The 26,935-nt window shown below is 40.0% G+C and overlaps 1 protein-coding gene across 2 annotated transcripts in view; it reads left to right on the top strand.

Moving 5' to 3' along the window:
- The first annotated feature begins 734 nt into the window (after positions 1 to 734).
- The window catches only part of Dipk1a (divergent protein kinase domain 1A), a 105,098-nt gene continuing 78,897 nt past the window's right edge, over positions 735 to 26,935 (top strand). For both annotated transcript variants that reach the window (XM_027935094.3, XM_071618053.1), the window contains exon 1: positions 735 to 855. In XM_027935094.3, coding sequence (XP_027790895.1) covers positions 802 to 855 — 54 coding nt within the window. In that variant the 5' untranslated portion in view covers positions 735 to 801. The remainder of the gene's footprint in view (positions 856 to 26,935) is intronic.

Raw genomic sequence — 26,935 nt, 5'->3', positions numbered from 1 at the left:
AAAAATAAAAAGTACATTAAAAAAAAAAGTTGAAGTCCACCAGGGACCACTGAGTTTAACAGAGGGGAGCCCAGTCCTCGGTGGGCACAGAACACAGTTCTCCCAAGACGCGCGGGTCCAGTCTCTGGATGCTGCAGACACCCCTTTTCCCCACCCGACTGAACGCCGCGCGCGCGCGCGAGGTAAAACAAGTCTGTCCCCAAGGAAGAAGCCCAAAGCTTCCTTTGAATTTTGATACAACACGCTCAGACACGTTTTGACTCAAAGGGCAGAGTCCAGAGCGAGGATCCGTCCCGCCGAAGCAGGGTGATGGGATGCGTGGCCAGGCGCAGTGCTGGGAGCGGAGAGCCCCAGCAAGTGAGGAGGTCGGCTTTCACTGAGGGGTCGGCGCTCCAGCTCCCGCGGCGCACACCCCTTGCTGGCTACCATCCTCCCTTGGCGAGCTGAGCTTGCAACACTTGCGCTTCCGCGGCGCCTCCTCCTTCCTCCGCGCACCTCCCCTTTAAGCGCGAGGAGCAATTGGATTTGTGTCGGCGGAGGCGAGGTGCGACTCCCCTTTATGGCGGAGTCGGCGGCAGCCGCTCTGACAGCCGCGGCGGCTCGGCGAACAGAGCAGGAGGCCGGGCCTCGGGCCGTCCGCCGCCGTCACTGCAGTGGGGCCGGGGGTAGCGCGCCGCGCGCCCGGCGGGGGCGGGAGAGTGGGCGGGCCCGACCGGGCAGGGGGCGGGGAGGCGGGGAGCCCGGCCGCCAGCGCTCTGGTCCGCCTCTGACTGCGGCGCGGCGGGGCGATGTGTGATTACCATGGCGAGGAGTCTCTGTCCGGGGGCCTGGCTAAGGAAACCTTGTTATCTCCAGGTAGGCCAGTGGCTGCCCCGCCACCCTCCTCGGGCGCACCGGGCCGCGCGCCCTCCGCGTCCCGCGGGACTCGCCCGTCCCCCTCCTTCCTCCCAGGGTCGGCGCCCGCCCGAACCCCGCTGCCCCCTGCCGTCCAGCACCTGGCGGCGCGCCCTCTCCGGTCGTCCGGGCGCCGCAGCCCCTCGGCGGCGGCGCCGCCTGCGCCCCCCATTGCTGCCCCTGTGCCTCCCGCGCCTCAGCCGGCTGGGCTCGAAGCCCGGCTCGTCCCGCCCGGGCTAGCCTTCGCGCCGGGTGCACCCTGAGAGCCCCGAGACGCGACCCGGGTGCGACCCTGCGCCCCGGGCGCTGCCCCCTGCCCTGCGCCCTTTCAGTCGGAGCTTGGGACGTGCCGTCGCCTTTTTCCTGGTTTCAGTGTTCCCCCTCTCCTGGCCCCCCCATTCCCTGGCTAGCTATTCCTCACTCTGTCTCGGGTCTTGAGCCAGTGGTAGGAAAGGTGGTGTGTCATTCCTCCATATTTTAGACAATTATGACAATTTGTCACATCCATGCTTCCCCAAACCCCCCAAAGCGGCGTGTGCCTCGTGCTGAGCCCCTTGGCTTGGTCTATCCATCACACCCGTGATTTAAATGGGAGGTAGGGATGAGAAGCTCTAGGCTATGTGTATTTGCTTTTGAAAAGGAAAGGGGACAGTGACTGGTGTGCGGATCTCCAGTACCCCAGCAATGCAAACGTAATTCTCAGTCATGTCGTGTGTACTGTTCGCGTGTTAATTTTTCATGATTTCTCCTTCCACCCTCTGTTCCGCTACCAGTCTATGCTTTCGAACCCTGCTACTGCCTTCATGTACTGTTTGGTCACCAGGGGGACCTAGCAGACATCGCGAGTAGCTGAACACAAATCCATCACTCCAATGGAAAAACAACTACAAATCAATGCCTCATGTGGGTCAGCAGTGTTCTGTGCATTCAGAGGGCACTATTCCTTTACCGTTTGCATTAAAAGACTTAAAGGTATTGGTAGGGTAGTTTGGGTCTGCTGGTGCTTTTAAAAATTATGAAAAAAGTTGAGAAGGAACCGTCATGAGACAAGTAAACCTTATGTTTTTGTTTGAAAATTTTATGTGTTAATCATGACCCTGAGATGAGTGATGTAAGTGTAGATTGGAAGCATGATATGACAATTCATGATACTAAGGGCTAAGAATAAAACGGAATGTTCTGAATCTTTGTATCAGCACCACCAGTAGCAATTGTTCCTCGAGTAACGTATGTATAACCCAGTCTAAAATTACGTTTTTGGGCATGTAACCTTTTATGTGAGTTAAAAAAAAAAAAAAAAAGCTTTCCATACTATCCCCAACATATGATTCTTGATATATTTTAAATGTTTTTTTGAACTAAAAATACCTAGCTACCTATGTTTAATTTTTAGATTTGGTGGTAGATTTAGACTTTTTGGTTATGAACACTTTCCAGAGATGTGACAGTCTTTGATACCGAATAGCACAAGAGCTTTCAGATTAGTTTTTACAAATAGTTATGCTTCCACTAATGACAAATATTTGGCATTTCTGACTTTCTGAATTAGTACATCATTATTGCCAAAATAAGGTAAACTAGCCTGGTGTGGTGGCTCACACCTGTAATTCCAGCTGCTGGGGAGGCTGAGGCAGGGGTATTGCAAGTTCAAAGCCAGCCTCAGCAACTTAGGAAGACCTTGTCTCAAAATAAAAAATACAAAACAGGCTGGGGATATGGCTCAGTCATTAAGTACTTCTGGGTTCAATCCCTAGTACCAAACCAAACTGAAAACAAACAAACAACAAATAATGGTAAAAGGATTGGGAGTATAGTACTATTTTAGTAATTTATTTCTATATAAAATAATTTTTTAAAATTTTATATGTTAGGGGCTGGGGCTGTAACTCAGTGGCAGAGCGCTTGCCTTGCAAGTGTGAGGCATGGGGTTCGATCATCAGCACCGCATAAAAAAATAAATAAATAAAGATGTTGTGTCCATTGACAACAACAACAAAAATTATAGACTTAATAGTATTATGGTATATAGTATTATAGATTTTTAAAAATTCAAAACTTGGGAACTGGAATTTCAGGCAACTAGTGTTTTAAGCATTATCTTAGCATTTATTCTATTAATTTTCTTGTTAGTTATTCCTCACCATAGTTTCAATTTAACCAATTTTAAAAATAGGCATTCAAATTACTTAGCTGCCAGGGCTGGGGTTGTAGCTCAGTGGCAGAGAGCTTGCCTAGCATGCATAAGGCACTGGGTTCAACCCTCAGCACCACATAAAAGTAAACAAATAAAATAAAGGCATTCTTTCCATATACAACTTCAAATTAAAAAAAAAAAATTACTTAGCTGCCAAACCTTCTTCTATTTCCTGTTGGCAAATAAGTGCTTTTTACACTTTCTCTACTACTAGGTGCTTCAACCTCAAAAATTGTTTAGGCAAAGTCAAAATAAAATATTTTCAACTGAGACTGTTGTAGTTAATTTTTCAGCCACTGAAGTTTAATTTACGTGGTACTTCCTTTTCCTTTTTTTTTTTTTTTTTTAATCTTTGGAGCATCAATTTTGTAAGACTTGTGAGAAACACATGTACTAAGAACCATCTTTGCTATCACAGAAACATGGGAGACGGGACAGAGAAGAGCAGGGCAAGGGGAAGTGTCCCAGGAAAAATGGTCTCTGATGTCTCTCCCAAGCTGGGGGCAGAGGAACCCTCCTATCTCCAGGTGGCTCTGAATGTACTGGTGACTGGAATCATGCTCAGAAGCCCAAGGCAGTTCACTCACCTCCTTCTGTACCTGTTTAAGTCTTTGCCTGGCCAATGCTTATGCCATGATGTCAAGATCCATGAAGCTCAGGGACCTATGGCCATCCATTCATTTTTATCTGTGCTTAGCTGTCTACTTTTTTTTTTTTTTTTTAAGAGAGAGAGAGAGAGTAAGAGAGAATTTTTTAATATTTTTTTTTTTTTTTTTTTAGTTTTCGGCAGGCACAACATCATTTTTTTTTTTAAGTATATGGTGCTGAGGATCGAACCTGGGCCGCTCGCATGCCAGGCAAGCGCGCTACCGCTTGAGCCACATCCCCAGCCCAGCTGTCCACTTTTATTACAGCCACTTTGTTCCTGAATCCAGGGCCCATTTGCCCTCCATTCATTGGAGCCATTGTTTCTGAATCCAGGGCCTGTCTTCTGAGCTATACAACATGGCACACAACAAGATATTCATAAACAGTCCTAGGCCTCCCTTCCAGCCCTTCTGTTGTTAAGGGCACAGGCTTTGGTCCTACCATGGGCTTGCTGGTGAAAAGAGAATTTTCTTTAGATGATGTATCCTTGGAGGACTTGCTGTCCTTACCTCCTACCTACTGAAGCTCAACTAGGAACTGGGTGGGGGGGTGCACAGGGAAATGTTGGGGGGGCTATTCTGGGTGTGGGGTGGGAGGGTCCTCACAGGTAGTCTGCAGTGAGGAATAGCAGGCAGGCTGGCTCTTGGGCTGCCCATCTGTCCTGATTGCTTACCTTCCTCAGGCCACTGATGTTCAGCAGCAAGAAGAGGAAGGTGTGGAGAGGAGGCTTACTAACACTCCTCTTCAAAAGGAGAGGGAAGGTGGAAGGATCTGCAGGAGGAAAGCAAGGCCCAACCTCCAGATGCACAGGCCTAACTGGGGTTCTCTGAGGCTAGAGCATAACATATGTAGCCATAGCATCATTAAATTTTCTCTTTAATAAAAGTACCCAGGTTTTGTATAGGCTGTACCCCATGCCAAACATAATCATCGTTATTGTGGGGTGTAGGTCATCAGGAAATAGCTGGCTAAGTTGAATATTCCTTATCCAGGCTTAGCCACAGGTGCCCCATGATTTGGCCTACCATGGGCCTCTGTGTGGGATTGACAGTAAATGACAGATGAGGTGGAAATGGGAGGGGGATATTGTATCCTATGTGCAGAATCTGCTCCTTCAGCTGCACACAGATGTTTGCTTTGAATGGGAGGCAACCTGTGACCATGAAATATAGGAGGACACCCAGGTTCCAGATATCTGTTGCAGGGTCATCATTTTACTTGCTGGTAGAGTTCTGGGGCACAGTATGGGAGAGTGCTGCAAAACATGTCCAGTTTTTGCTCAGCTGTGAACCTGTGACTCAGGTCAAAGTCACAGAGTTGGATGTTTGCTCTGGCATTCACCAGGATGTTCTCTGGCTTTGGGTCTCTGTGCACGATGCACTTCTCATGGCAGTAGTGCACTGTGCATGTGATCTGACTGAACACTCCCTGAGCCTCCTGCTTCTGTGTGCCAGCAGCCTCCAGGATGGGGAGCAACAGCTGTCCCCCACTTACATGTTCCATCCTGATTGTAGATGTTTTCACTGGTTTCAGTCACTTGAAATAGCTGGATCACATTTGGGTGTTCCACAGTCTCCATTATATCCACTTTGGATATAATAAAGGGGAAGTTCTCCTTTGCCTTTGACAGTACTTTCATAGCCACCTCTGTACCTATTAGGATATGGCAAGCCAATTTCACTTGGGCAAAGCTGCCTCTGTCCCATGTCCTTCAGGACACTATCCTTAAAGGAGGAGCTGAACTGTCACACTATTCCTTCAGTAGAGTCACTATTCTCACTACCAATCATAATAAGAAACACCAATGATGCTAGCTAAAAAGAAAACAAAAAGGGGCTGAAGTTGTAGCTCAGTGATAAAAGCACTTGCTTAACATGTGTGAGGCACTGGGTTTGATCCTCAGTACTACACAAAAATAAATAAAGGTATTGTGTTCATCTACAACTAAAAAAAAAATTTAAAAAGAAAACAAAGAGGAAAAAGAAACAACAAAACCTAAAAGAAAACAAAATTAAAAACTCAAACCAGGCTAGGGCTGTAGCTCCGTGGTAGAGCACTTACCTAGCATGTGTGAGGCACTGGGTTCAATTCTCAGCACCGCATATAAATAAGTAAAATAAAGGTCCATCAACAACTAGAAAAAAAATATTTAAAAAAAACCTCAAATCAAAGAAACCCCCAAACAAAACTCCCAAACCAAATAAGCTAACTATCTGAGTTCAACAGGTCATCAACCAAGAGCTCTCCAGGCTTATGGACAAAAAAACTCATCCAAAGACAGGGTTCTTATAGGTGGTTGTTGAAATTCCTTTACACTTGTACTTTGTGAGGTCACATCCTGAAATGGCCCAGTCACAGCCGGGCATAATCCATAGTAGTTGTCTCACTTTTTGGCCTCCAGGACCTTTTACACTTCATTAATAAAAATAAGAAAGGACTTCCAAAGCTTTTTTACTTCAATGAGTTATGGGAACTGACATTCCCCTTGCTTAGAAATTAAAAACCTGTAGGATGTTTTAATGACTTTTTCATTTGAGTCCAAAAATCTGTTATAAGGTGTGGCTTTTCAATACCTCATCATACTACACTCAAGGTATTCAATTCCTTTTTCTTTTAACTTGGACTGATTGGTGTCAAAAGGATAGTAACACTTTATTCACCTTGTGTTCCCTAAGACACTGTAAGGATGTTGTTAACATCTATGGGGCTGAGAAGAAGGGACTGTGCATCATAATTTCCATAAGGTCCTCATCAGATTTCTCATTAGAAACCCTGAAGCCTAGGAGGCAGTGGATTGATATATTCAAAGTGATGAAAGACAAAACCTGTTGGCCAAGGATTCTTTGGTCAGCAAAATCGTCCTTTCCATAAGGGGGAGAAATGGAGGAATTTCTAGATTCTTTGGTTCTTTCATGCTGCTGTAAGAAAATACTTTAGACTGCATAATTTATTAACAAATACACTCACAGTTCTGGAGGCTAGCACATCTGAGGTCTAGGCAACAGGGGACTCTGTGTATGGAGAGGGATGGCTTTCTCCTTCTAATGTGGCACCTTGTTGCTGTGTCCTCATATGGTAGAAAGGCCAGAAGGCTTGAACTCACCAACTCAAGCTTTTTCTTTCTTTTTATTTATCTGGTGTACTGGCAATTGAATCTAGTGCTTTGCACATGCTACGCAAGTGCTCTACCACTGAGCTATATCCCCAAACCTCTTCACTTTATTTTGAGAAAGGGTATTGCTAAGTTTTTCAGGGCTGGCCTCAAAGATGACCTCCTGCCCCGGTGTCCTAAGTAGCTGGGATTACAAATGTATGCACCACACCTAGTTTAATGAATGTACTTTTTTGTATGTGTGCAGTGCTGGGGATTGAGCCAGGACCTTGTACATGCTAGACAGGTGTTCTTTTATAAAGGTATACTTTCTGTCCATGAGGTTTGGACCCTCATGGCCTAAGCACTTCCTGAAGGCCCTACCTCTGAATATTGTTGCAATGCTGTTGAAGTTTCAATAAGAATTTTGGAGGGATGTACATATTCAAACGACAGCACTAGATAAACAAGAACAGAGGGAGTTGATCAACACTAGGATGTGCCCCTCCGTGAAGGGAGTTCTTCAGGTTGAATAGAAGGACGTTAGACAGGAACTCAGAGCTGTATGAAGACAGATCTCTGGTAAAGGCAAATTTGTGAGGGTCAAAATAGTAGTGCCACTTTTGTTTTCCACGTGATTTAAGAAACCAATGTTGTTGGGCTGGAGTTGTGGCTCAGTGGTAGAGCGTTTGCCTGGCATGCATGAGGCCCTGGGTTCAATCCTCAGCATTACATATAAATAAATAAAATAAACAGATCCATTGACAACTAAAACAAAACAAAACAAAAAAAGAAACCAATGTTGCAAAAACCCCAATTATTAGTCTGTGTTACTGAATAATAGTGCATACACATGCAGTTTTGTGATATCAGTAGCTAAGGGGAGAGGGGATAGATGTATATAGAAGGAACATTTTGTATGTTATTGAAGTTAGGCTGCTATAGATTCACATCAGAGTAGCATCTTTTTCTCATGTTAAATGGAACTCCCACAAAGAAATAGTTATAGGTCATACCTAAACTGAAAAGTATAAGAATTAAAATATTTTACTATAAAAATAAACAGCTGAGTTGGGTGTAGTGTTACATGCCTGTAATTTCAATGACTCAGGAAGCTGAGGCATGAGGATCTCAATTTTAAGGCCAGTCTGAACACCTTACAAAGGCCCTAAGCAACTTAATGAGACCCTGTCTCAAAATAAAAAAGGGCCGGGGACTTAACTCAGTGGTAAAGCACCCCTGGGTTCAATTCCCAGTACCAAATAAATAAACTAAAGAGGATAATAATCACACAAGGAGGGACCAAAAAAAGCTATAAGACATATAGGAAACAATAGCATAAACCAATCCTCCCTTATCAGGAATTCCTTTAAGTGAAAATGCAACAAAAATCAAGACAGGGAGTGGCAGAATGGTCAGAAAACAAGATGCAACTTTCACTCTGACTGAGGAAGAGCGTCCAATCCTGGTAGGATCTAGGGAAGCATGTTCTAAGTAGATGGACAAAGATAGCAAGGACAAAGGTCCTGCGCATAGAGGGATGGAAGTACAAGAAGGCCTGAGTGTGTAACCCCAGCAATGGATGGAGTGGGACCAAGTGGAGAGCCAAACAGTAGCAGAGTAAAGTCATAAGGGGAGCCGAGTGTTCTTGCTTCCACTTGGCAGATGAGAAAACCAAGGCTCAGGGAAGTTGAGCCATTCTGTTGAGGTGCTCTTTTGCATCATGGTTCCAGAGTCCTCACTTCCCCAAATACTGTACCTGGGTCAGACCCACATGTGTTGAATCACCACCTTCTAGGTGTCTATTTAAGATATGGTTGCAAAAGACATAGATATTCAGATATGCAGGTTAAATGCATTTAGTAATTTATTCCAGCTCTTCACTGAATACATCAGTAGAGGCCCTGCTCCTCAAAATATATCTGGCCCATCTTCTTAATAGTCACCAATGGATTTTCTAAAGCATCTAGCCAGATGGGTGTTTTGCCCTTCTTCAATTTGACTTGAGTCAATTACTAAGCAAGAGAACCAAGCATCTGTGGACTGTGTTGTTTTGTTTATATATATATTTATATATATATATATATATATATATATATATATATATATATATTAGAGATGGACACAATATCTTTATTTTTATTTATTTATTTTTATGTGGTGCTGAGGATTGAACCCAGGGCCTCATGCATGCAAGGCAAGCTCTTTACCACTGATCTACAACCTCAGCCCTTTTTCCTTCTTTTAAGTTGTTTTTTCTGAGCTATTTTGTCACAGTGATAGAAAGCTGACCAATACTGCTGAGGCCATTGGCTCAACTCAGTCAGGCCCCACAGGACATGGCTGTAGAAGAAGGCCCCAGGCCCTATCTCTGAGCCTTTCTGTTCTTTCCTAGGGGCTGAGTTTCCTGCTCTGTTTACCCAGGATGACAAACAGTCCTGCCTTTGCCTGCCATGTTCAGCATTTTTGTTACCTCCTTGCTAACAAAATAAAGTGTATGTTCTCAATGAGCTTTGGGGCAAAAAGGCCAAGTTAATTGGAAATTCTGTTTCGCCTTAGTGTGGAGAGGGAGATGTTTACAGAAAAATGGATCTGATCCATTGCTTTTGCTTACATGCCTGGGTTCCTACTGGGACAACATTGGTAACTGAGCCACTTCCAGGTTCATTTGACAAATATCAGTCACCGATAACAGTCCCAGACAAAGGGGATGAATTGCACAAATCTGCCTCCTTCAATATCCCTTCTGTCATAAGCAAAGCTTCCAAACATCCATCAGCTCACACTTATGAAATGGACGTGTCTGCCCATAACCACTAGCCTGCTTGGAGAGTTCTATTTCCTTTAGAGGCTATTTGTTCAGGCTGCCCATTATAATCAACAGGAACTTGTTAAAAATATGAATTCCTGGGCCCCATCCAGGATCTACTGAGTCAGGCATGATAAGTGTGGGAATGGGGAATTTGCATTTTGAACAACCCTCTGAGTCTTTCTTGCGTGACTGGCTTTGAGGCTGGCTTTGAACTCCCTGCTCTGCACTGGAAAGCTGTGTTATTTGAGGCAAGCTGTTTGCTATTTCTTGGCCTCAGATTCCTAAAATTGAAGGAATGGAGTGATAATCAATTTTTAGAGGCAATAGGTTTCATTGGCAGATGAGGTGGGGCTCTACTGGAGAGACTACAGCCATTAAATGTTATGTCCTATTACTGAACATGGCTGAGTTCATTATGAGGGGAACAAAGAAGACAACAACAAAAAAGCTTGTTTTTCACCTGCAGAAAGTGCTTGCATTTGAAACACGGATTCAGTGCTCTCTCCCAGTCTCCCCACTTCTTTTGTATTTTTCTTGAGAATAAAATCATGTTCCTTGAGGAACAATGTGAGGCATGAGAACAAAGCTGAGTTCTGTTTACATTTGTGCATCTAGTTTATTATGACCTTGAAAAGTTAACTTACTTTTTGGTTCTTCTGTTTCCATATCACAAAATGGAGATTGGCATTCTTATCAGAGAACATGACATCAGTATCATTGGGTGAGCTAGATGAAGCTGAATCTGTTTTGTGACACCTTTACTACATTTTTAAGAGAAGCATGTGAAGTTAAATGATAAATACAAATAGAGAAATACATTGAATCCCTTCAACTAGAGATTCCAGGTTTTCTAGCCCTGCCTTTGACTTATTGAACATTTTTGACCTAGGTGCTATGACCCCATTGATTCAGTTACTTTGTACATATTTATTAGATGCCTGTATGTCAGAAACTACATGAGGTAATGGAAATTCTGAGGGAGCTAAGCAAACATCTTTGTGGTCCTCATGCAGTTTAATTTCTAGTCAAGGAAATTAATCACATAATCTCAGGAATTTACGGTAACAGTAAGTGTTATGAAGGAAAAGAGCAAAGGCTTACTGAAAAACTATTTTGTGTTCATTCTCCTTTTCTTTTTTACTGTGCTGGGAATCAAACCCAGGTCCTTGTTCATGTTAGGCAAGTGCTTTACCGCTGAGCTACATCCCCAGCCTTTAGCCAAAGTATTTTAAAGTCTATCTCAGACATCACATTATTTTATCCAAATGCTTTCATATACATATCTAAAAGATAAGAATATTTTCAGCCATAATCATAATACCTCTGTTATGCCTAACAAAATTAATAACAGTTTTTTTTATTTCTTCCCCACCTTCTTACTAGTTGTGCATCATCTTGAGACTACTCGCTAACTTTGATTTGCCACGGAGAGGGTCTGTTATGATTTGAAAGGGTCTCTTTGGCAAAAACAAAATAAAAAGCTCTTTCCTTACCAGCTAGTTTATGTCAGAAATTTTTACATGAGGGAAACTAATTCTCATTTCATGTTTTAGGAGATGTTTTAAAATACAAATGTTTGGTTTAAGTAACATTTCTGCATAAATGTGTTTATTTTTTTCTTTTTTTGGCGAGGGGGAGGGGGGGAGTGCGTGAGTGAGTACCGGGGATTGAACTCAGGCACTCAACCACTGAGCCATATCTCCAGCCCCTATTTTGTATTTTATTTAGAGACAGGGTCTCACTGAGTTCCTTTAGTGCCTCGGTTTTGCTGAGGCTGGCTTTGAACTTGTGATCCTCTTGTCTTAGCCTTCTGAGCCGCTGGGATTACAGGTGTGTGCCATAGTGCCCAGCTGCATGAATGTATTTTAATTTGGAACAAAGCTGAAGCTATTCAACAGGTATCAGAAGTGTTGTTTTGCTTGTGGGTAGGAGAAGGGGTAAAGAGTACAGGAAGGAATGGATTGATTTCAAAAAGGAGGAAGGGAATACGAGCCTGGAAAGAGGAGATGGAGGTTTGGGAGACCAGATTTCTATCTTGCAGTTTTTCTATTTGTTTTTGGCCAAATGAGCTCAAATATCGGTTATGTCCTGAAGTGTTCAGACCTTAGGCTTGCAAATTTCCTTCTTTTCCTGTTATTTACAGGAGAAAACTTTTAAGCATACATATAAAGGAGCTTCATTCTTAGTGTTTTTATTAATCCAGATATCACTGCATTAGTTTATGACACTTAAAGCATTTAGCCTTTTGTAATTAATGATATAATTTCAGCTGTAATAGGCATTCATGGACTATTGTGGACACCTAATTACTGTGTATACCTTTGTTCATATAGAAAAAACGATTTTACTGCTTGTGAAGAAAAGAACTTTGTGGAATATCCACGCAGTAGAATACTATTCATCAATAAAGTCAAATGAAATACTGATACATATATGAACATGGATGAAAATTGAATTTATGAAACAAGATAGTTACAAAAAAATATAATCTGGGGCTGGGGCTGTAGCTCAGTGGCAGAGTGCTTGCCTAGTTCCAGTGAGGCACTGGGTTCAATCCTCAGCACCACATAAAAATAAAAAAAGACGTAATATCCATCTACAACTACCAAAAAAAAAAAAAAAAAACCCATATATATATATATATATATATATATATATATTTTTTTTTTTTTTTTTTTTCTGTGATTCCATTCACACAAAGTGTCCCAAGCAGGCAAATCTATTCAGATAGGAAATAGATTATTAATAACCTGGAGCTGGGGGAAAATGAAGAGTGAGTACTGAGGGCTGGGGTTGTGGCTCAGTGGTAGAGTGCTTACCTTGCACATGTGAGGCACTGGGTTCGATCTTTAGCACCACATAAAATAAATAAATAAAAGTATTATGTTCATCTACAACTCTCTCTATGTGTGTGTGTGTGTGTGTATACACTCACACACATTTTTTTAAAAAAGTAAGTACTGATGGGTAGGAGGTTTTTTTTGTTGTTGTTTTTTGGTTTTGGGGTTTTTTTGGTACCAGGGATTGAACTCTGGGGCACTTGACCATTGAGCCACATCCCAGTCCTATTTTGTATTTTATTTAGAGATAAGGTCTTACTGAGTTGCTTAGCATCTCACTTCTGCTGACTGGCTTTGAACTCATGATCCTCCTGCTTCAGCCTGCAAGCTGCTGGGATTACGGGTGTGCACCACCTAGCTTGGCGAGTAGGAGGTTTTTGAGGCGAGGAGATGGAAATGTTTTAAAATTGATAGTGGTGACAGCTGCACAACTCTGAATTGTATACATTAAACAAGTATGGTATGTGAATTATATCTCAAAAAAGCTGAAAAAGAAGGGAGGAAGGAAGGAAGAGAAAGGAAATGAGTTTATTCCATGGATGTGTTTCTACTGCTTGCAGATCCCACCAATGCCAGGTTTTTGGTTCAGGGAACACCTCCTTCCTGGGGAGCAGTGCAGGCATCCTTTGCCATGCACATCCTTTCTGAGACCCAGGAGGGCTTGGGATCTGTCAAAAATAGGTAGCCAACAAATGTGTACCTGAGCAACAAGCCTCTCACAGCAATGCACCATTCCCAGAGCAAGCTAATTTACACTTCCATCCTTTCTCACTGCTTTGTTAGAAACTTCCCTGGGAAGTAGTACTTCCTGGACTGGCCAAATGTTGTAGCATATTGAAGAGAGCAATCCTGCCCCTGAGATCAGAAACTATTGGCATGTAACCAGTTTAAATCATTTTTAGGCAGCGTTTTTGCTTCTATTCACCATTGTGGCACATACTACTTGTGCACTGTAAGCGTGGTAATCCAAAATAGTACCTGCATTTGAGAGTTTTTAGCAGTGTGTTTTCTGCAAATGGAGATCTTTGTTTAGGATTTACTCAGTCTGAATGAGGCTGTTAACACAGCAGCCCAATAATTAATTTGTTGTTTTTAGGATAGAATACCTGCTTCTTTCACACTATCATTAAATCCTGAAAGAATGTAAGAAAAGACAATTTAGGGGTGATTCACTATACTTAGATAATATACATTTTTCATTCCAGTCATTCTTCCCACACCCTGTTGCATATAAAAAGATGGCAGATTCTAATGGAATTTGATGTCTGAGGTCTTAGGGTCCTTTGAAGATTTTCAAGCTCTTGAGATTGCAAACATTTAAGTTTTCTTAAGGCATCCTCAAAATGACTGCACTGGAAATTTCAGTATGTGTTCAGAAGGGTTGTCATGAATGAATGGGTAGATGGTATGTTCTAATTAAGCAGTTTGTGCTTGTTGAATATTTCTGCTACTTGCCTCTTTGGCTTATATAAGCACTATTTTTCAAATAGTTTGGGGTTTTTTTTATGACCTAATGTTTATATTTTGTGGGATTTAGTGCCAGATGGGGTTACTGATATGGATTAACTGGTAATAGTGACAATGTTGACAAATGCTGTAGTAAAAGTAATGTGGTTCCTTGCCCATTTTCAGTCTCCGTGATTATTTTAAATCTAAAGATAATTAGAGCTGGTGATTGTTCTCTGTCCCAAAAGACTACAGAGGGAAAAGGCACAAGGTCTTGCCTGTGCCTAAAACAAAATCTCCAGAGCTGTGACTAGCTTTCTGAGACTGTGTGTCTAGAGAGCATGTACATGCCATGTATTAATTTAAGCACAGAATTATAATGTAGCCATTTGATGTTACCATTAGTTGTGTTTCTTTTCTTTTTTTTTTTTAATGTGGTGCTGAAGGAATAAACTCAGTGACTCACATATGCTAGTGCTCTAGCACTGAGCCACAACCGAAGCCCCCACCATTAGTTGTATTTCTGCCCCTGTTGGAAACTCAAACAAATGGTGAATCCTCAGGCAGATTACATCCTTACCACACTTCTTGAGGCTGCAGCATAGAGTGAAAGTGCACCAGAACTTTTTTGTTTTTTAAATTAAAGACTTAAAAAAAAATTAGAGCAGTTTTAGGATCTCAGAAAAATGAGAGAATACAAAGAGTTTCTCATATAACTCCTACCCTCACATACCCATAACCTCCATCCACATAAAAGTAAAATAAAGGTATTGTGTCCACCTAAAAACTAAAAAATAAATATTTTATAAATACTGTATCATTCTGATAAGTACCATATTTTTACATTGTTGGACTGAAAAGTCAAACTTTTAACATTTTTAACACGTACATTTTTAGACATCTCACAATGTTACTCAGGCTGACCTCCAACTCTTGGGCTCAAGTGATCCTCCTACTTCAGCTTTAATTTAGCTAGAATTAAAGGCACATGTTATCATGCTCAGCTTTGAACTATGAATGTTTTCAACAATATTACTAGATGAATTTATCTTTGTCTTTAGTAGTTCTTGGTGGTTTTTTATTTTTCTGTTTTATTTATTTTGTCAGGTAGGTATTAAATGAATTTAAATATTTCTTTAGCTTTGGTCATGGTATTTTAGTTACTTTTTTTTTAGTTGGACACAGTACCTTTATTTTATTTATTTATTTTTATGTGATGCTGAGGATTGATCCCAGTATTTCACACATGGTAGGCAAATCTCTGCCACTAAGCTTCAACCCCAGCACCCCAGCCCACTTTTTAAAAATTGTGATCAAAAACAACATAAAATTCATCATTCTAACTATTTTAAGCATACAATACAGTAATTTTAACATATGTATCTTGTGTGCTGCAGATCTCTAGAACTTTTTCATGTTGCAAAATTGGAACTCCACCCGTTGAACAACTCCTTATTTCCTTCTTACCCTCTAGTTCTTGGTAACCACATCCTACTTTCTGTTTCTATTAGTGACTACTTTAGATGCCTCATGTAAATGGAACCATGTATTATTTGTCTATTTGTGACTGCCTTATTTCATTTAGCACAATGTCCTCAAGATTCATCCATGTTATTGAGTTGGCAGAATTCCTTCCTTGCTTCCTTCCTCTCTCTCTCTCCCTCCATGCCCCCTTTCTTCTAATGATACTAGGGATGGATTGAATCCAGGAGTGCTTTACCACTGAGCTCCAAACACAATCCTTTTTGTTTTTCATTTTGAGATAAGCGTTCACTAAGTACCTGAGGATCTTGCTAAGTTGCTGAGGCTGGCCTTGAACTTGCAATCCTCCTGCCTCCACCTTCCAAGTAGCTGGGATACAAGCATGTGCCATTATACTCAACTAATTTTCTTCTTCTTTTTCTTCTTTTTTTAAGATTTCTTTTTTAGTTCTAGATAGACCTGTATTTTATTTATTTATATGTAGTGCTGAGAATCGAACGCAGTACCTCACACATGCCAGGCAAGTGTGCTACTGCTGAGCCACAGCCCCAACCCCTAATTTTCTTCTTTTTTTTAAGGCTAAGTAGTATTCTACTCTGCGTGTATAGCACATTTTCTTTATTCATTCATCAGTTGATGGATGTTTAAATAGCTTCTACTTCTTGGCTATTGTCAATAATGCTGCAGTGAATATAGAAGTGCAAATATCTCTTTGGAGATCTTGCTTTCAATTATTTTCTGTACCTAGAGTGGGATTATTTGATCATGGTAATTCTATTTTTAATTTTTGGAAGAACCTTCATACACTTTTCCATAGTGGTTGCCCCTTTTTACATTCCTACCAACAATGCACAAGGGTTCTACTTTTTCTATATCCCCTCCAACATTTGTTATGTCTGTGTGTTTTTTTGTTTTTTGGTAGAGGGGGAGGATGACCATTCTATGGGTGTGAGGTGTGGATCTACAAATTAGTAGACCATTCTAGAAATAATATAGTGCCAGAGTTACAGACTATTAGATCTTAGCACTGGCATCAGTTATACTCCCCAGTGCTTGAAAATCAGAGCTGCTTATTTATTTTACATTTAAAACATTGATCAGCATGTAGATCTATATACCCTTGATTGTATCCTGTATTTTTTAAGCCCAAAAGGACATTTTTTTTTAAGATTATGGGGAAATTTAAAAATGGACTTTTTTGGGTAGTATTATATCAATGTTAGCTTATGTTATATGAGATAGTGTCATTGTTTTTATAAATATAAACTGAAGTATTTATGTAAAAAGTATCATAATGTCCATAAATTACTTTCAAGAAGTTCAGGAAAAAAAATGTTTGTGTATATATATTCATAGAGCAGGGTTTCTTAACCTTAGCATTATTGATTTTGGACTGATAATTCTTTGTTGTGTGGGGTTCTGCATTGTAGAATATTTAGCAGCATCTTTGGGCTCTAACCACTAGATACCAATAGCATACCTAGTAGTGACATTTCCAAATATTGTCAAATATCATTTAGGGGATTGATGAATATAGGTATAGGAATAACAACTGTACTATTGTTAAAAAATTTTTCTGTAGGTTTAAATATTTTCAAAATAAGTTAAAGGAAAATAGACTGGATTTCATAATAACTGAGTATGATTGGAAATGTTAAACTCTGTTCAAAGTTACTTTAATGGACAGAAAAATGATTTGACAGAGCACATTTGAAGTCAGCGATTTATGAAAAATGTGTTAGTTTTCCAATGTTCCTATAACAAATTACTGCAAATTTACCAACTTAAAACAATGTCCAATTATTTGTACCCTGATCTCACAGTTCTATAGGTCATAAGTCTGGAAAGTGTGACCTGGCTGGCTCTCTGCTCTAGCTTTCACAGGGATGATATCACAGTGTCTCCAAGACTGAGGTTCATTCTAGAGTTCTAGAAGTGAATTGGCTTCCAGACTCTTTCACGATGTTGTCAGAATTCAATTCCATGTGGTTGTGAGACTGAGATCCCCATTTCCTTGCTGCATATTGACTGGGGGTTATTCTCAGCCTCTGGGGGTCACCAGCATTCCTTGGTTCTTGACTCTCCTCCCATTGTCAAAGCCAGCAACAGTGGGTGAAGTCCTTAGTGTCAGTCTCTCCAACTTCCCCTTCTGCCTCATCTCCTCTCTTCCTTCCTCTGAGTATCTTGCTAACTATTCTGCCTACTTCTTCTGTTTCAAAAGGCTTCTTCAATGAGATTGGACCCTCCAGGATAATCTGTTTCAGTCATCTAATTAGTAACCTTAATTCCACCTGCAAAGTTCCTTCACAACAATTCCTAGAGCAGTGTCTGATTGAATAACTAAGGTATAGGAATCTTGGGGGACATCTTTAGAATTCTTCCTACCATAGAAAGATAAAACTGAATCTTAACAGTTAAGTCAATAATTTCCAGGCTGGGGATGTGGCTCAAGCGGTAGCGCGCTCGCCTGGCATGTGTGCAGCCCGGGTTCGATCCTCAGCACCACATACAAACAAAGATGTTGTGCCTGCCAAAAAAACTAAAAAATAAATATTAAAAACTCTCTCTCTCTCTCTCTCTTTAAAAAAAAAAAAAGATGAACTGTGCAATAGTGAGGATATTGCATGTTAAATATTCTTTAAAAAAATAATAATTTCCTAAGATATTTTGTTTCTTTCCCATTGCTTTTAGGTTTTAAACCTTATAGGCTTAAAGGTGGTACCAAAGAAGAAATTTTGAATGAGTGCTGTTATTGTGTTTATCATTCTGGCAATTACTGTAGAGTCTTGGGATATTTATTAAAGGAAGGAAAATGCAAATAGTTGTCTTTGGAAATATTTGTTTTTACAATCGACACTATTCTTGAATCATTTGTACTCTTATATAGACTGAAATTAAGAGTGGGAAAATATCACTTTATGAACAATAAGGTCCTTTAAAATGTTATCTCTATTATAATTAATTAAAGTTGTCATTCTTTACCCCTTTCAGAAGTTTTGCTTGATTTTATTTATTTATTATTCTTTAATTTTTTTTAGTTGTAAATGGACACCATATATTTATTTTTTTAAATTTATTTTTATGTGGTGCTGAGGATCAAACCCAGTGCCTCACAATACAAGTTACAAATACATATAATAGATTATTATAGGCATACATCAGGATTAGGGGCCCTTGCCACTCCCATTCCTTCCAGTCTGTCAGTCCCTTTGTGGCCTTCCTCCTTTCCCTATTCAGCCTGGATCTTAAGATCTGTCCTTTCAGCCACTCTTTTTTCACGCAGAACCTCCTGGCTTCTCTGACCTTCCATCGTTCTGCCCTGATACTTTTATACTTTTGTTTGCTGTCTCATCTTCCTTTGCCCACTGCTTTCCCTGGGATTCTAACTTCCTACTTCTCACTTTATGTAGGTAATTATGTCTTTTTCACATGGCTTCTACTATAACCCAAATAGTAAGAGGTGTCGACTGGGTGTTACCAGACCAAACCTCTCCTCAGCACTTCAGTTCTACATTTCCAATAGCTTGTTATCTACCTCTGGATAATCCTCCAGATAGTCAACACATCCAAACCTAAACTTCTGCCTGTCAAAGTTGCATCTTTCCTCATTTCAGTTAGTGGCAGTCTCCAGTTACACAGAGAGGAAGATGTCCACATCCTTTAGACACTCCTTCTTTTCTTAATCTCATACTTAATCCCTTAGCAGTTTCTAGAGAGTGCACCTCCAAAATAACATGTCAGTGTATCATCTCTTCTTTTTTCTTTTGGTAGTATAATTCATACTTTCCTTTTGCCTTATTAGGCCCACTGAAATAGCCTAATCTACCCCTTTCAGATCAATCCTCCTTCTACCTTTCTTCAGAGTAATCTTCCCCAAAGGGCAGATCTCATCAGGTCTCCCTCCCTGCTGGTGACATCTTTCAGAGGCTTCCCATTGCCTTCAAGAGACCCCTCACGGTGCTGAGCGTGAACCCTTCATTTCTGACCCTTGCCTTCTCATTCCTGCCATTACCACTTCAGACACCATTTGCCCACTTCAGATACCATTTGCCCTAGGGATCCTGAAAAACTTCAGTTTCCCAAACATAACACATGCTTTCTCTTCTGTCCAACTCTCCACCTCACTTTTCCTTTTTGCCCTGGGAACACCTTCCCTCCATTCGCCCTGCATACCTGTTTTATTCTCACTTTTCAACTTGTCCTTTAAATTTCAACTCAGAGAGGAAATTACCTTTCCGCAATCCCTCCATAACATCCCACAGGTATTAGTGTACTTTATCTGTACCTCCTCTGTGTCCCAGACTGAGACCAAATGACATCCTCCCCACCCCCGCCGGCATACACATACTCTCTCCTCTTACAGCACTTTGGATACTGAAATGCCATCAGTGTTTTTTTCCTGTTTTTCTTCTGCCCCAGGCTGTGATCTTCTTAAGAGCTGAAATGTCAAGTTCCCTCTCTTGGTCTCCTATGCCTTACCCAAAATGGATGGTGAACAAATGTTTGTTGAATAAATGAATTGGCTTAAACACACGTATAGATGTGGAGTTTTATGGAGCTGATTAGATCAACTAACTCCTTACCTGAAATTATACATGTACACAATAAGTAACATAGCATAGATGAGCACATGATGCAACCATCATTCCCGCCTTCTGCCTCTCCCTGCCTTGCTTTACTACCCAAAGGTAGCCTTTTGTAACCACTTTTATTTTGGGATTTTCTGCTGGCTACACCACTAAATTGTAGAACTGTGTCTTAAGCACCTCTCCTCCTTGAAGAATCCATTCAAAATTATTATTATATATTTTTAATTTCTATTTTTATACAAGTTACAATATACATATAATAGATTATTATAGACATACAATTATGTGGAATATAAATCAATATATTCGAGATTCAAGATGTGTGTCTATATTGTTGGAGATTTAGGCCTAGAAATATTTTCCTTGAGAGGGTTGTACCATTAAAAAAATTAGGAGCTGGGGCTGGGATTGTAGCTCAGTAATAGAGCACTTGCCTCATATGCATGAGGCCCTGGGTTCGATCCTCAGCATCACATAAAAATAAATGAATAAAAATAAAGATTTTGTGTCCATCTACAACTGAAAAAAAAATTAGGAGCTGAGGATTCACTCAGTGATAGTATGCTCAAGACTCTGGGTTGGGCTGGGGATGTGGCTCAAGCGGTAGCGCGCTTGCCTGGCATGCGTGCGGCCCGGGTTCGATCCTCAGCACCACATACAAACAAAGATGTTGTGCCTGCCGAAAACTAAAAAATAAATAAATAAATAAATATTTAAAAAAAAAAAAAGACTCTGGGTTGTATCTCCAGCACTGCCCCCTTCCCCCCAAATATTTGAAGACCATTGCTCAAAATAGTAGATGCTTTACCTTTGTTTCCTGGTTTATCAAATTTAGATATCCACTGACTTTGCATTTTTGAAAATGAGTATTTCGCTTTCTTACACTACATCTTCCTTCCAGTGTTTGATAGTTGCATTTAAAATTTTACCTCTGCTGTGGCTTAACTTGGTATCTTCAGATAATAGCAACTCTTATTCTCTTATTTCTCATTTCATCTACTTTGGACAGTCTTTCTTAAATCCCACCTTTTTATGAAGTGGCATATGTGCTCTTTTTCTTACCTGTTTTCCCTCTCTTCTACTTCCTTCTGTCAGTCAGTTACACTTTTACATAGTCAAACTAATATTTATATTTTGTCCTGTCACCACAACCAAGTCTCCATATAAATTGAATCTAAAATATGAACACTATAAACAGTGTTATGTTATTATAGTTTGTCAATTCTTCCGTAAAAGAAAATCTCCCTTATGAACCTGAGAACTACTGACTGCAGCTTGTAGTTATTTTCTCTTTTGTCATAGGAAGCAAGTAGAATTAACAGACCTTGACAATTGCCTCTTGTTATTAAGCGCATCACTGAAAGGCCTTGTCCCTTCCCAGAAACTTCACCATATATCTACCAGGAAGGAAAAGAACAAACGATATTTGCAAATTCCCTTTTAAAAGTCCCTTTTTTGCTGGGTGCAGTGGTACACATCTGTAATCTCAGTGGCTTGGGGACTGAGGCAGAAGGATCATGAGTTTAGAGCCAGCCTCAGCAACTTAGTGAGATCCTGTCTCAAAAATAAAAAATTAAAAGGGTTGGGGATGTAATGCAGTGGTTAAGTACCCCTGGGTTCAAAAAAAAAAAAAAAGAGTCCCTTTTTATTTAGAAACCATGCTTGCTTGCTTTTGGATGTTTCTGTTAAACAAAAATAATTTAAAACCTAGCCTTCAGGATCCCTAATAAAGGGCCAGAGTTACATTTGAGATCATCATGGACCATAAGTTCTCCCCTGGCCATTCAATTGACTTCTCTTGGAATGGTTACCTGTTATGCTTAACTGCAGGAAGCAGACATTTCTTCTGTCATATGGTCCTCAAACCCAAGTGAATTGAGCTGATTCATATTGAAGCTATACATATAGCTTTTGAGCTAGCCATATTGAAAATGGCTCTCATCTTTAGGAAGGGCATGGCAGATAGGAACTGGGTATCATTTGATGCTATGTATATAAAAGAGAGTGAAACACTTTGGTCAATCTTTCTGTTAGGGTTCTGAATGTATGTCTTGAGACCAAACATATCAAAGTTACTTCAGGCCTAAGATGAAGGACATCTCTAATTTTAGTACCCTCTAAAATATGATTCTATAAATATTATCTAGTGCAGAGCCAATTTGTATGCTAGAATTACATTTTCTTCTCTCTGGAGCCAGGGTAATGACCTCTGGGCTCTCAGGATTCCAAACATTAATAGCAACTGGTTCCTCTTTTCTCATACTCCATCAGTTCTTCATCATCATGATACATATAAGTTTGCTTCATATTTGAAATGTCACTGTGTGTGTGTGTGTGTGTGTGTGTGTATGCGTGCTGTACAGTGCCCTTCCTTCCTCTCCCTACCACCTCTTTCTCTTTCTCCTTTTTTTTTTTTTTTTTGTGGTGGTCGGGATTGGATCCAAGGCCTCACTGAGCTACAGCACCCCTCCCCTCTCTTTTAATCGTCAAGTAGTTTCTGATTGCCTTTATTCTTTTTCTGGCACACTATGCCTTTATTACAATCTCATTTTTTCCTGCACCCCTTTAAATCAGAAACCTCCCTCTTCTATTCTCCAGTTCCCATGGTGACCAGCATGCTTTTAATGGGCCTAAAGCACAACTGTCTTCCTAGGATTTCCCTTCTCTCTTTTGGACTGGAATCACTGTTCTCAGGATTCTGAGTCTTCCTCTCTCCTGATTTATTCCATTTTACTAAAGTATATCCTGAAATAAGGATGTGTGGGAAGTAAATTTTGAGTGCTTTTTTGTCTAAAATTGATTTTATTTTACTCCAGTATTTGTTTGTTGTTAGTCCTGATGTAGGGCTGAAAATAGTTGTCTTTAGAAAATTTGAAGACTTGGCTCTATTGTCTTCTAATATCCCTTGTTGCTGACAAGCAGCCAGTTTGATTATCAGTCCTTGGTGGGTTACCTGTTTTTCTTGTTCACCATCTCTTTGTTTATACTTGTTATTTTGAAATTCCCTGAGGAATGGTAGATGTGGGTCTTTCATCGGTTGTGTGGGGCACTTGCTGAACCCTTTGAATCTTGGTGGGTTTTCTTTCCTCAACTCTGGAAAGTTCTATAATTCATTTAATAGTTCTCCCTACACTTTTCTCTGTTTCTTCTTTCTAAGGACTCTTGTTAGCCACATGGTGTACCTCTTGGGTTGACTTTTTATGTCTTCCATACTTTCTCTATTATTTTCATCTTTTTTATAACCTTTACTCTCATTAATTTTGTTTCCCAGAACATCTGTTAATTTTATTTTTCTAATGATTTTTAATTTAATTCCAAGGATTTTAAATTTGATTTGAAAGAATTCTTCCAAATTTCTTTGTTTCTCTTCCTGTATTGAGTGTGGAACCCAGGGACTCAAATATGATAAGCAAGTGCTCTACCATGGAGCTTCAAAAAAAATTGTCCTTGCTTCTTTTTCATGGTTTCCTATTCCTATTGTATAGGATGCATTATCCTTTTAAATATTCTGTTTTTAGTAGGCTTTTTTTTTTTGTGTGTGTGTGTGTGTGTGTGTTACTGTGGATTGAACCCAGGGGTTAGTGCATGATAGACAAGGCTCTACCACTGAGCTACATCACCAGCCCCTATAGTAGTTTTTCTTAAAGTTTTCTTATATCCCTTTATTTTCATTCCCTTTAGAGGTTGTTTTTTTTTTTAATGTTCTTTTTCATGCTGCTGGATTTCTTTATGTGCCTTATGACCCTTGGTTGTCTTCATATTTTAGAAGGAAGGACGGGGTAACTGGTGTGGATTTTCTCTGATCCGTTTACCCATTAGACCCCTGACCTGTGTGCATGGCTGGCTGAGGCCTTTTGTAGGGTGGGATGCATTGGCTGGCCTTGTTACCGGCAGCCTTGTCCAGGGACCTTGCCTATATCCTGGCTGGCTAGATTTGGCTACCCACATTCATAAGAAATAGTCAAAAGCTGGAAAAGGGAAAAATGAATTTTATTCTGTTTGGTCAAACTGGGGGAAAGCAGTTGCTCATTGTTCCACAAATATTTGGAGTCAAATTGGAAGAAAATAGATTTTATTCAAAATCAGTTTTGAAGGAAGATAGAAGAGAAAGTTTTTGTTTTAGAATTTTCATCTTTCGAAGCTTGCTTTGAATAAAACCTATTTCCCTACTAATTTGTCTAGGACTATTTGTGGAACAATAAGCAGTTGTAAACAAGCCTTTTCCGCTGAAAGGTAATAGCACCACCTGGTAACAGCCTCTTTGGGCAGTATCTCTGGTCATGAGCTTGTGGTCAGCCTTGGTGGACTTTTGTCAGTGCAGTACTTTACTCTGGCCAGACCATACCCGCACTAGACCCCTTGGTCATCTTAAGCTGTTTGTTCCTTCGTCTGTCTGTTTTTTGGCTGAGGGTTAATGCCAGGCTGCCTGTGATCTGTGGGTGGGGGACGTGGATGGGGTGCCAACCAGTGCAGCTCCAGGGTCAGATCTTCCGTTACCCCTGCTGTCTTCAGTCCCATTCCTCACTCCTGCCCTCCCTTGTACATGTTGGCTCAGAGCCCAGAACCCACAGGTGTTCTAAGGGGCAGATTGGCTCTCTAAGTTCCCTCTAGTGTTCCAAGAAGCAGTTTGGCTTCAAGCTCCTTTCTGGTTGCCTGGCAGAGTGTTCTGGGCTATGGCTTTCTATGCTTGCCTCATCCATCAACACAATTCCATTTGCTTTTGAATTCTAGAAATTTGTTGAATCTTTTACCTACTAGTCAATCCCCTACTCTCTTTCTGATGCCTCTCTTTTTGAGTTTAGTGTTTCAGGCTATAAGTAAAACACGTATATTCAATCTACAATTTTGAATTAACAAAATTGTGAATTTTAATCTGTTTTCTGAATAGTGACCTATCTTGCTTATCTTTGTGACTGCACTATTTAAGCATTGCATACTTAATAAATTATTTCAGTAAAATAAGACAAGATAATTAAAGTAAATAACTTCAGAGAAATAAAGTTATAAAGACAAGGAAACAAAAGCAAAAAAAAAAAAAAAATAGACAAATGGGATTATACCAAACCAAAAAGCTTCTGCACAGAAAAGGAAACACTCAACCAAGTGAAGAGACAACCTACAGAATGGGAGAAAATTTTTGCAAAGGACATCCGACAAAGGATTAATATTCAGTATACATATGGAACTCCAAAAAAAACTCAATATCAAAGAAAACAAACAAAAAACTCTTATCTTTTAAAAAATGGACAACAGTCCTAAACAGACATTTTTCAAAAGACACACAACTGGCCAGCAGATACATGAAAAACTGCTTAACATCACTAATCAGGAAAATGCATTAAACCACAATAAGATATTATTTCACCACAGAGTGACTCTTATTGAAAGGACTAAAGATAACAACTGCAGGTGAGGAAATGAAGAAAAAGGAAACCTTATGCACTGTTGGGGGATTGTAAATTAGTAGGGCCATTATGGAAAATAATATGAAGGTTCTCCTAAAAATTAAAAAATAATAGGATCACCAGATGATCTAGTAGTCTCACTACTGGGTATATGTCTAAAGGAAATGAAACCAGTATGTTGAAGAGATATCTGCACTCCTGTGTTCCTTGCAGCACTATTCACAACAGACAAGGAATGGAAACAGCCAGTGTCTGTCAATACATGAATGGATAAAGAAAATGTGGTACATATGCACCATGGAATACCGTTCATCCACAAAAAGAATGAAATTCTGTCATTTGCAACAACACGAATGGAACTAGAATATCATTATGTTAAGTGAAATAAGCCAGACATGGAAAGACAAGCACCATACAATCTCACTCATATGTGGAATATAAAAATGTTTATCTTATAGAGGTTGAGAATAAAACATGGTTACCAGAGGCTAAGGAGAGTAGGAGGGAAGAAGGAATGATCAAAGTTTGATCAATGAATACAGGATTACAGTTAGGAACAATAAGCTATGATGTGATATTGCACAACAGGGTGACTATAGATAACAATAATGTCTGATACATTTCACAAAGCAAGGATTTTGACTGTTTTTGCTGTAAGTAAATGACAAATATTTGAGGGTAGAGATATATTTAACCTGATTTAAACATTACACAATATATACAGGTATTGAAATATCACATGGTATCCCATTAACATGAATATTAGTTAAAAAATAAGTTTCTTTCCTTCCTTTCTTTCTACCAGGGATTGAACCTAGGGGCACTTAACCACCAAGCCACATCCCTAGCTCTTTTTTATGTTTTTTTAGGGTCAGGGTCTCACTGAATTGATTAGGTCCTTGCTGTGTTGCTGAGGCTGGGTTTGAACTCATGATCCTCCTGCCTCAGCCTCCCGAGTCACTGGGATTACAGGCATGTGCCACAGCATCCAGCTATAAGTTTGCTTTAAATAAAACAAAAAAAGATACGGTGTCACTTTTTTTTTTTTTTTAAGAAAATCTTGTTTAATAGCAACAGTTTGTTTTAGTAAAAAAAGAAAAAAACTAATTAGCAATTATGTGCCTTCTTTCTATGGTTTATAAGTCAAAAATATCTTTTCTACTTTATTTATAATGCTACCCACACTTTGGTTTTGATCATACTTCTTTCCTATAAAATATTTTTATATTAATGTAATGACTTGCTTAAACATTTCATCAGCTTTTAAATAGTCTTAGTGAAACAGAAAGACTCATGAGAGAGTTTATTCTCCTAGGACAGAGAAGGGATAAACAAGGCTTTTTAGTCTGTGATGGCAGAATGATTTGGTGAGTTTAAAATCCTTAATTATTATGCTTTAAGCAACAACTTCATCTGCTTCTTAGCTTTCAAGCAGAGTTCTTCCTTTGATACATTGTGTTGCTATTTTGGTGTCTGTCATTTTGCTGTTATACTTTTCCTCATCAAAAAGTATTCACTCTTCACCTCCATGTAG

The sequence above is a fragment of the Marmota flaviventris genome, chromosome 10 (assembly GCF_047511675.1).
Source record: "Marmota flaviventris isolate mMarFla1 chromosome 10, mMarFla1.hap1, whole genome shotgun sequence".
Taxonomy (NCBI): domain Eukaryota; kingdom Metazoa; phylum Chordata; class Mammalia; order Rodentia; family Sciuridae; genus Marmota; species Marmota flaviventris.
The sequence above is the reverse complement of the archived record's forward strand: the minus strand, read 5'-3'. Positions and strand labels throughout refer to the sequence as shown.